The 11,815-nt window shown below is 41.4% G+C and overlaps 1 protein-coding gene across 1 annotated transcript; it reads right to left on the bottom strand.

Moving 5' to 3' along the window:
• Positions 1 to 692: 692 nt before the first annotated feature.
• LOC103987740 (senescence-specific cysteine protease SAG12-like) lies at positions 693 to 1,882 on the bottom strand. The gene is made up of 2 exons (XM_009406127.3): positions 1,507 to 1,882; positions 693 to 1,394 (listed from the first exon to the last, which is right to left on the bottom strand). Exons 1-2 carry the CDS (start codon positions 1,832 to 1,834, stop codon positions 814 to 816), a joined length of 909 nt encoding a protein of 302 aa, XP_009404402.3. The 5' UTR covers positions 1,835 to 1,882; the 3' UTR covers positions 693 to 813.
• Between the last annotated feature and the right edge of the window lie 9,933 nt (positions 1,883 to 11,815).

Consider the following 11,815-nt stretch of genomic DNA (forward strand, 5'->3'; position numbering starts at 1 on the left):
TTCTAGATATCTTATTACTTTAAAATTTCTGATCTTATTCTCCAAAATCAGTGGGACAGCCACTTTCTAAACTTTTCCACCCCTTGCTGGTTGAGAGAACAAGGCATATAAGCATCTAAAAATGATTTCTTATGAGGACCAATGGATCTGGAGGCCAAGTCCCCTTTGAGCTCTCTTTTGGCCAATGGTACTCACTATTTTAGATCCTGTAATGAATCTAACATGGATGTTTGGCTCGGTTCCCAGTTAGAAAGTATTATAGAAGCTCATTATTATTCCTATGCTGTTCCTGCATGATTTTTTGGAGAAGAATTTATGATATAAATTCGGGTCGATGATATCTTAAGTTTAGAATTTGTAATAAACAATCAATTTTAAAACTAAATTATTTTTAACATGAGTTTATATTTAAATCTTATATGCACGCCTTCAGCTTTTTTTTAAAGTTAATCTTTCTATTTGAAAAAAAGGCTTGAGATTGAAATTAAAATTAGGGATTCAGGTCCGACCCGAGTCAGACCGGTCCCGGAAACAGGTCAGACCAAGCCGACCCAGGCGGGCTTGAGGTTGTCCAAGGCCCGCGACCAAACGGCTCGACTCAACCGGCTGGCGTGGTTACGCCTCGGCCCCACCCTGGTGTCATGCGTGACGCCATCTATGATAGACCGAACGAACTGTGAAGTGCGCCGATAAATCTCTTCTTTATTTTCTTAAAAATAGCTTTCACAGCAAATACAAATTTGGGAGAAAGACAAATGAAAAGATGGTGCATTTGCGAGGATGGAAAGCTTGAGCTGCCAATTTAGGCCTTACTTAGATGATGGGATATGAAGCGCGGATGGCAAGACCACACAGTCCTTCCTTTTGAGCAACGTCCTTCTTGAGCAGAATGTAGCCGTGATCACCCCACGACGTGCCCCATGAATTCTTAGCTATCCAATACGCAGTCCCATTCTCATCTGTTCCGTAGCCCACGAGAGTGACTTCATGATTCAGGTACGTATCACAAGGCCCGTCGAAGATCCCACCTGCGTAGAACTGGAACTCGCCGGCATCGATGGAGACGGAGACTGGTTGGTTGGCCACTGCATTCATGAGTAACTTCTCGTCGTTCGTGGGAACGATCCCGTAGCCGGTTATGGAGACGGCATGGTCCGATTGCTTGGTGGAGTTGCAGGTGGACTCATTCGGGTGGTACAGATAGTTCGCTTCCGTCGTGATGCCTCCATTGGAGACGACGTATGAGAATGCTCGGTAATGCAGACCTCCGCCACATCCATCATCGTTGTCGTCACAGGCGAGCAGTTGTTGCTCCGACAAAGGTATGAGGCTCCCCTTCGCGATCATGTTGATGCTTTCCATCGATGCTACAGCAGAGAATGCCCAACAAGATCCTGCATGTACCATGCACCGTAACGAGGAAAACCATAGGCGATAGGGCCACGACAGGCCCTCAAATAATTAATTGGATGGGAATGGAAGAGCTGCAGGAGGACGAGTCCTTACCGCACGTTGCTTGGTCCTTGACAGGGGTCACCGCTCCCTTATTCCGCCAATCGATGCTACTGGGAGCAGTCATATTCACGTACCGGAAAGGCTGCAACCCTGGATATGAGGCGTCTGATGGCCTCATGCGTCCGGTGGCGTAGGTAGCAAGGAATTCTTCCTTTGTGAGGTCCGCGAAGCGGTTAAGGCCGATGGTGTAGCTGCGTCCCCCGGCTTGGAGGAAGGCGTTCACGTGCTCCATGTTCCTGGTGAACACACCAAGGCGATATAACTTTTCGGCTTTGTCCTCGTACGCTCGCCCGTGCTGAGCTATCCACTGCTCGAACATGTCGACGGGAGTGCTGCCTAAGGTCGTCCGCCAACTCCACCAGCCATAGACGAGGAATAACAGCGCTCCAATCTTGAGTGCACAATCCATGCTGGTTCATATCAAGTTCTTGCAGGAGTCTAATATATATATATATAGAGAGAGAGAGAGAGAGAGAGAAGAGAGAGAGAGAGAGAGAGAGAAGAGGGGGGGCGCGAGGGAAGGGTAGAGAGAAGGGAGGACGTTTCTGTTGCGGGCAATCTTGTCTGAGCCGGCTACATTGGACGCACCGTCCAAAGTAATTCGGTTGTTTCATTAATTGGCTTCTTTCTTGTAATGTTATAATTATGTATTCGTTTGTTTTGATGCCGATGAAGTCGAGTTCAATGATGTCATTCAGAATATGTCAAGCGATGTAGATAAATCTAATATCACTTCGATGGTTCCGACATAATTAATTAGAGTATATAAATGTGAATCAGGACGTCTTGAAGCGAGAGATGTACCCACGTAACGAGAAACTTAGAAGATTAAGATAGGATCCATTTAGAGGTATATTCGAAACCTATGAATGATGTAACTTTCTAATTTAGTCTAATATTAAAAGGAATTTAATACGACGGAGTTTGAATGTTAGTGTTAGGAAAAAATATTATTGATATTTTGGTTAATCCGATGTAGTCTGGATCTGTGCGTAGGATTGTCTATAGTATTTCTGAGGTCAAAACACTCTATTCCCAAGGTGCCACCTGCATGAATATCAAGGTTCTGAGACATTTTTCGATTTGATCCCTCAAATGCTTTAATTAGTAATTCAATGTATATGAGTATGAATGTAAATAGTCAAAAGAAGTTCTTCCTCTTTCTCTGTGTTTATACTAGTAAAAAGAAACTTACGATTATTTTTCTCCTCATAAATGATGAGATAGATTTTTATAGTTGTTTATCTTATCATTAATGATGAGAAGGAATTTTTGTTTTTCTTATCATAAATGATAAGAAGGAAGCTTATGATTATTTTTCTCATCATAAATGATAAAAAAGAAACTTTATCTCCCCACATAGGGTGCCATGTGGTAGTGACATGTCAGATGACTAGTTGTTAGTATATCCTATATCAGTGTCCTCCCTAAATGTGTGCTTTGGGGCTCTTTCGAGGTTAACTCGAAGTGCAATATTTAATTTATCTGATACATAAGCATTCAAGATTTCCTCTTGCAGGTCAGTTTTTTCCGACGCGTGCATCTTGTGTATATTTTACCTTGTGTCTCTATTGTAACTTATTTTTCTTTATGCATGGTAGATTTTCCTAACTCGTGCCTTGAGCACATTTTAACTTGTGTCTCTATTGTAATAGATTTTTCTTTACATTGGTCGGGTTTTCCTAACTCATGTATCTTGAGCATATTTTATCTTATGTCTCAGTTGTAAAAAAAATTCTTCATATATGTTAGATTTTTCTTACTCATATATCGCGAATACATTTGGGTTTGTGTCTCTATTGTAACGGATTTCTCTTCACATGAGTTAGGTTTTCTCGACTCACATGTCTCAGGTGCATTTAGCCTTACATCTTTGCCATAGTGGATTTCTTTTCACACAAGTTGGGTTTTTCTAACCACGCATCTTGGGTGCATTTAGCATTGTGCCTCCACCATAATAGATTTATTTTTACATGAGTCAGGGTTTCCTAACTCATGCGTCTCAGGTGTATTTGAACTTAAGCCTCCATCGTAGTGGATTTCTCTTTATGTAGGTCGGGTTTTCCCGAGTCATACTTCTCAAGCGCATTTGGCTTTGTGTTTCCACCATGGTGGATTTTCCTTGGCATAAGTCATGTTTCATGACTCATGCCTCTAGCATATTTAGTCTTATGCCTCCATCATAGTGGATATACTTTAGTACGAGTCGGGTTTCTCAACTCACACGCCTTGGGCACATTTGGCTCTACGCCTCTATCATGATCGATTTACCTTAGTGCGAGTTGGGTTTCTCGACTCACATGCCTTGGACACATTTGGCCCTATGCTTCCATCATGATATATTTACCTTGGTGTGGATCGAGTTTTCCGACTCATATACCTTGGACACAATCGGCCCTATGCTTCCATCATGATAGATTTACCTTGGTGTGGGTCAGGTTTTCCGACTCACATGCCTCAGGCACATTTGGACTCGTGCCTCCACTATGGTGGATTTACCTTGTACGAGTTAGGTTTCTCGACTCACACACCTCAAGCACATTTGGCCTTATGCCTCTGTTATGGTGAATATATATTAGTATAGGTTGGGTTTCTCGACTCACACGCCTCAAACACATTTGGCTCAGTGCCTTCACCGTGGTTGATTTACCTTGGTATAGGTTCGGTTTTTCAACTCACGCCTTAAGCACATCTGACCCTGACCCTCCACCATGGTAGATATACCTTGGCATGGGTTGAGTTTTCTAACTTACATGCCTCGGGCATATTGTGTCTCCACCATAATTGATTTATCTTAATGTGGGTCAGGTTTCTTGACTCATATGCCTCGGGTATATTTGGCTCTATGCCTCTATCATAGTTAGCTTCAAATTCTCTCCGCTATAGCAGGTTTCAAGTTCTTTGCCTATTGTGGCAGATTTTGAATCTCCTTACCATGGTGGATTTTGAGTTCTCACTCTGCCATGATGAATGTTAAGTCCTCTCCCCATCGTGATAGGTCTTGGACCTTCCCACTATAGTAGGCCTCTTGGAATTTGCTCTTAAAAGGACACTTGTCTTGATCGTGGGAGAAGAGAGATCAATCTTCTCCTTATAAATCCTGTCGCCCTATAGGGTGAGATTCATTCCTCTATATGAGCCTCTAGAGTCTAGAGTCATTCAAGTCTCGAGAGTTCTCATCCTCACCCCTAGGGCCTCCTTAAGAGCATCTTCTCCTCTCACCCCAGTTCCCGAAAAGGCGGGTTAGTCTTTGAGTCATTCATCCTAGCATTAGTTTTTCTCTTTTGTCTTAGGTCAGGATGTCTCTTCTCTCTCATACAAGTTCTTCCTAATACTTTAGCCACAAGTTAGTCGAGGTTTATGCTCCATCTTCAGACGATCCAAGGTGAAGGAGGTCACGTCCTCTGCATCAAAAGGGATCCCTCTCATGAACTTGAGGGTTCTTTCGAGAGGAATTAAACTCTCTTTTCTTTTTTTATAGCTAGCATTTTAAAGATACTCTTTCGATCAATACCCTAGGTCTAGTAGGACAACATTCGATACTGCGGGGTGCTACTCATAAGTGCCCTACAAGCCAATCACATGAGTCATGACACGTGTGATATGACACACACACTTTTTATTTATTATATTATTATGACATTCTCTCACTTTATATTTCTTATTGCATATATATATTGTGATGTCTATGGATATGTGCATTAGGATTCAGATCGTAATGAGATCATGATAATAAGACTGATTCACCTTTAAACACAGACCCTAAATAATCTTAGTCATAGGTTACTCGAGAGAGATATCGAGATAATCGGATAGACTAGTGTGTTATATACTCATCCATATGATAGAGATAGTTCGTCTTATAGCTGCTCGTGTGGGGACACTAAGGATACAGTGCAAGTGCTCATTGAAGAATGAGTTTACTGATTAATCTGCTCACGAAATACTGGATGATTGATGATGCCTTATTATTAGACAATTATTTCGTAGTCTTAGTAGTGTATATGATCCTTAGACCTATAAGTTTGAAAGTTTGAAAGTTTGAAATATAGTACAACTAGTTATTGGGAGTGACAACTGACCTTACGAGAGCTATTGAGTGTCGATAAAGAATCATCCACTCTCAGTATCATAAGAGGAATATCATGTGTATTCTTGCTCAAACAAATCCTTAGCCAAGGTCATTCAAATTGAAAGAGAAAGAGTTCTCTAGGAGAATCCGATTAGAGCGAGACTCGAGGAGAAACCGTATGAGCCTGACAACACTGTACTCGGTATATGATCTCTGAGATATTAGATGGATGAAGGACTATATGTATACAGTAATTGAGGATAGATAAATCTAAATGATTGAATTCTCCTATATCGTTTGGGGACTACGGCGTAGTGACCTGGTATGTCCGTTATCGATGAATCGAGAAATTAATATGGAGATAATAATTCACTGAGCTAGAAGGTGTTTTAATATATATGACTCATAGCAAGCTCGATATTGGGTCTAGAAGGTCACATGCATATGGTAGGTGTTGCGATAAGTAGAGGTTTAGTTATGAGATATCAATTAGAGCTTATATCTTATTGGATATCCAATAAGCCCATGAATTATTGGATCCCATGGATGAGATCTAATAAGGGCTAATAAGAGATTATTAGGTAGAGACTAACTAATATAAGAGGCTTGGGTAATTGGATGGAGATCCAGTACCCAATAGGGCAGGATCTATTAGGGTTAACTATAAGCCTCTATAAATAGAAGAGAACTAAAGGCCCATAGGCTGGGGCTTCTTGGTTGTCACCTCCTATTCTCTTCTCCCCTTCTCCTCCTTAGATAGCGGGCGTGGAGATTTGAGGAGCATCATCGCAGCACTACTATGTAGATCACCACTAGAAAGGAGGACGCTTGATCTCCTTCATCCTCTTCAACATATCTATAGGAATTCAGGGATATACGATCTTCCTAGGTAAAACACAACTATCTTTCTTATATGTAGTTTTCGATTTTACAGATTTTGCGCACCAATTTCGTACGATGACGAACACATATTGTGAAATTTGAGGTTTTTATTTTTTTGTTCTTCCGTTGCGTATGATATCACCCCCTAAATTTCCTACAACATTTGATGATGGGGGAGGGGGTCGGTGGGGGCGGGGGCTAGGGGTAGCCTTTCCCGACCTACAACATCCAAGGTCTTAGGGATAAAACTTCTTTAAGTTAGCAATATGCCATGTTTTCGGTAACGTCGCACCCTTTGTTGTACCGAGGCAATATGTTCGATCTTGGATAACTTCGACGATTTGGTAGAGCCCTTCCCAATTCAGTGCTAGCTTCCCCCGGGACTTGGTTGGGTCATTAACTTCAGCCTATCAAACTACCAGGTCCCCTAATATGATCCCCCCAGGGCGAATTCCTTAGTTATAAAGCTTGGCCACTACTCTTTTATATCTTAACAACCATAGATGTGCTTCGGCTCTAACTTTATCGATTAGGTTGAGTCTAGCTCGAAGTCTCTCTTCAAAGGTTTTTTTACTAAAGTTCTAAACTTAAGGTATTGAAAATACTATCTTGGGAGGCTGAGAGCCTTGCTCTGAATGGAGTAGGAGAACTACGGTAATTATACGAGGTATACTTTAGCTTCTCAAATGCCTCGTGACACTTCGCAATCCATAAGAAACCTTTAGATTTTTCAATGCCTAGAAGAAGGGTAGGCACTTATCATCGGACTAGGATAGGAACTGACTAAGTGTTGCTATTTGCCCTATTAACTATTGCACTTTCTTTATCGTTCGAGGTGGATGCATTTTCGATATGACTCTAATCTTTACGGGGTTTGTGTCTATTCCTCTTTGGTGAACAATGAATATGAGAAATTTTCTTAAACTAACTCTATAAACACACTTGGATGGGTTAATGTGCATGTTATATCTCTTCAAAACCTAAAATGTCTTGACCAAATCCACTAGATGCTAGTCAGTTGTTTTGCTTTTGACTATCATGTCTTTTACATACACCTTGACATTTCTCTGGTTTGATACATAAACATTTTATCCACCATCCTTTGGCATATTGCCCTCGTATTTTTTAATTCAAACAGTATGATTCTATAATAGTATATGTCTTGGTTTTGATAAAAGATGTATGTTCTTGAACCTGAGTTGTCATCCATATTTAGTTATATCTTAAAAATATATCCATAAAGTTGAGGAGCTCATGACCTTAGGTAGCATCAACCAATTGATTGATTCAGGGAAGAAGGTAGTTGCCCTTCGAACATACTATATAGTGATTTATTTAATCAATATATATTCTCTAATTTTTTATTAGATTTTTTAACCAATACAACGTCAGCAAGCCATTGGGAGTACTACACTTTCACAATAAACTGTGCTCTTAGTAGCTTATCCACCTCATCGCTAATCACTTGCTTTCATTCGGGAGCAAACTAACGAGGCTTTTGTTTCACAATTTGGACCTCAGGAGAGATGTTTCGATGGTGTTGCTTCATGTCATAGTCTATTCTTGGCATGTCTCTCAATGATCATTTGAATATCTCGACATTTTCCCTAAGAAAATCGAGTAATTACACTCGCTTCTCCTTTGGGAGTGTCGTCTTGACCTTGATGACCTTATCAGGATGGGCTTTGTCTAGAGGTTCCTCAACTAATGACCCTATTGGCTTGGGATATGATAAGGGCTTAGTGAAATCTCGGGGGTCCAACAGCGATGCCTTGGGCCAAGCTTTCTTTGTAAGGAGATTACCGTTAGATAACACTAATGGGACTTCTTCAGAGTACTCAGCTCCTCGACGCTAGTTCTTATTAGGAACTTCATCACCATGTGATAGGTTGACACCATAGCCCTCAGCCTATTAAGTATGGGTCAGCATATAATTGTGTTGTATGCCGAGGGGATTTCAACCACCATAAACTTGATCATCAACATTTTGAAGCAAGGTTCAATACCGAATGTGATATGCAGGCTCATGGTCTCAAGAGGGGAGATGAAGTCACTCATGAACCCCATCAGTGAAGAAGCTACAAGGTGAGATCATTAGCCAAGAGCCTAAGTTCTTGAAAAGTGTCAAGTAGAGGATGTCGGTGGAGCTACCTGTGTCAATCACGACTGTCCTTACTCTCATGTTAATCATTCTTACGGAGACCACTAAAGCATCAGCATAGTTTGGGTCAAGGTCTTCCATCGTCTCATCCTTGAAGGTTATTTCCGAATGGTCTTTTGACCTCGGGTGCTTCTCAATGGTGGCTCAGGGGACAATACCCAAGGTGTTATCACCTCCTGAGATAGATCTCCCAATGATGGCATTGATTTACCTCTCTACTAACCCTTAGGTCGGGGCAAAGGTTCCAGAGGTCTCCGGAAGAACCATAATGAATGAGCTCCTCAATTTGTTTATTTAAATCATAACAGTCTTCTGTATCGTCGTCATAGTCAAGGTAGAAGTGACAGTACTTGGATTTATCCCTCCTTTCCAATAGTATCTTCATCAATTGACGGTCCTTCAAGAACCCTTTTTTCCTTGTCTCTAAGAAGACCTTGGTTCTTATCATGTTAATGGGGTCAACTCGAGTCATGGGCGAGGCTGCTTAGGTCGATCTTGTTTTCTTTGTTGAGGTGACATTAGGGTTGGAACTAACAGTGGTCGCACTTACCATAGCCTCTTACACATCTCCTCGCGGTTACTTAAGACCATCACCTTGATGGTTGTGTATTGATTGGCCCTTTGGAGGACATCGAGTATAATCTTTAGCTATCTCTCTACTAATGATTAGAAAAGACGAGAGGGCTTGAGCCCCATCATGAAAGGCTTGAATCATGAGTAACAGATGAGCTTCTTTCATGCTTCAGATTTCGTTGGTGAATTAAGCGATGAAATCGAAGAGTGTCTCTTCCTCCCCTTGCTTGACTCCAAGTAACATTGTCGTCGATGGCATCAGACATATATTCCTGAGGAAGTAAAGTTTGAACTCTTTTGCAAGCTAAGCAAAGGGGTCGACCAAGAGTGACTTTATATAAGTGTACCACTCCTATGCCAAGCCTCTCAACATTACTAGGAATGTGCAACATTTTAGAGCATCCAAGGTGTCACGGAGGGACATCTGGTGCATAAGGTTGTAATGTGTTCAACCGAGTCGGTACTACCATCAAAGGCTTCCTATGATGAGAGGTGAAAGTTGGTCGGGATTGGTTTCTCTTAGATATTTTAGGTGAATGGGGATCGACCCGAGGTGGAATCAATCATATTCTCCCTCTTAGACTATTGGAACTCCCATCATATCTTATCTAGGCATTGGTCCATTTACCTTAGTTGGAGCCTTAGGGAACCATTTATTTAATCCACCGATTGAATTTTGAATTTGGGCAGAGCAGAGTGGTGGTGCAGTGATGTGCTGAACTCCACCATTAGAGAGTGAGGTGCTCGTTGTGCTGGTAGTTTTGCACACCTTGGGCAATCGTGAGATGTTGATATCATGTCAATCGGGGGGATTCTAACAAGTCTCGACGCAAGTGGTAGTTGAGGTGTATATTGTGACTAAGATGATGATACTACCTATTGGGCTAGCTGAGGCAAGAGTCGAACAATAGACTACAACATACTTGTAAGCATCTACACTTGATAGGTGAGGTTTAGGAACATTTCAGCAAGGACGAGCATGTGGCTCAAGTTCGTCCTTAGGGGTGAGGGGTTGGGTCATTGAACAAGCGCTAGTATCTCATCGATGTCTACGTCAAAGTGGACGTATCCATATGTGGAAAGGATGGTAGTTGCCCCTCCTAAGTAAAAGTGCTTTGGGTTAGAGGTACGACCTCATTGCTAGAGTATTCGTTTAGAGGATTGACGAGTTGACATTTATGTGATATCAGACCTTTCTTCTAAAACCAAAATGTTAGGAGAAAATATCATTAACGTTTTGATCAGTCCGATATGGTCTAAACCCATATGCGTAGGATTGTTTGAATTGTCTCCAAGGTGTAAACATCGTGGTCTCGAGGTGCCATCTATGCGAAGACCGAGATTGTAAGAGGTTTCATGACCCGGACGCTCAAGTTAGTAATTTGAGATATGTATGGACGTGAGTAGTTAAGATAAGTTTTTTCCTTTATTTGTGTTAAAAGTGAACTTTAATACATAGTCGTAAAGAGTATAAAGGAAATTTATGATTATCTTTCTCCTCATAAATGACAAGAAGAAAATTTATAGTTGTCTATCTCGTCATTAATGATGAGAAGGAAGTGTGTGATTATCTTTCTCATCATAAATAACAAAAAAAAATTTATCTTATCCTTTCTTATTGGGTGTCACGTGATAGTGACATGTCAAATGATTCCCGGATCTCTTAATAAATAGGCCAAGACAAGTTAAACAAGTAGTTCAAATAAACAAGAGTTCCTTTGGTAGAAGGAACATGACTACATCTAAATGTAGTAGCTAAATATAAGAGGAACAAATTTTTTGATAGTAATTACTAATATTAAAATAGATTTTGACTATTTGATTAGCATGCTGATTCAAAGTCAATCAAGGTCTTACTTCTCATCTATTTTAGCATGGTGTTGGAAAGTTCGAGTTCACTTGATTCAGGATGCTTAAAACCTCACAAAATTTGCATTTGGGCATGCTTAACAAAGTCTCTCCGAAGGTAGCTTTTGATTAGGTGGTGTCAGTGAAATGCAAGTTTTTAAGAGCCCAATGCACTAACACTGTGAATCTCTTTGAGAATATGCCTGAAAAGTTTTTATGTAGTGAAATTTTGTATCATTATATTAAATATCATGGTTTAATACTGGAAGCTGTTATCAAATATGAAGAATATGAGCGTGAGTATGGTTGTAACGTTTCACAAGTCAAGCTATATCAATCACGTGATTATGAGACTAGGAGAATTGAGTGTAATGCATGCAGGCTAAAGCGAGGGATTGGAGTTCCCAAGTGAAGTGTTCGGAAACTAGAGAGGCATTCAATACTGTAACTTCTGTACGCAGATCACCAACTTCACCGATTGGCGCGCCGCACTCGTCACGGGAATCCCACAAATGATGGAATGCCAGTTCATTCTTAGCAAAAGGGAGCGCCCCCTGTTGATTCTCTAACACTGCAGGACTGCAGCACCCAGTTCGAAGAGTTTGGTCAGAGGATTCGAGGGGCTTGAAAGCTCTCATGGCCGCTCTCGGTGATCCCAGTCGACGGCGGGCGCCGCTGGCGCTGGCGTTAGAAACCCTGCTCTTGCTCCTCGTAGCCGCCGTAGCCGTCATCGGCTTGTGCGCGACGGCGGCCGTGAGAAAGAA

Source organism: Musa acuminata, chromosome BXJ2-6 (assembly GCF_036884655.1).
Source record: "Musa acuminata AAA Group cultivar baxijiao chromosome BXJ2-6, Cavendish_Baxijiao_AAA, whole genome shotgun sequence".
Taxonomy (NCBI): domain Eukaryota; kingdom Viridiplantae; phylum Streptophyta; class Magnoliopsida; order Zingiberales; family Musaceae; genus Musa; species Musa acuminata.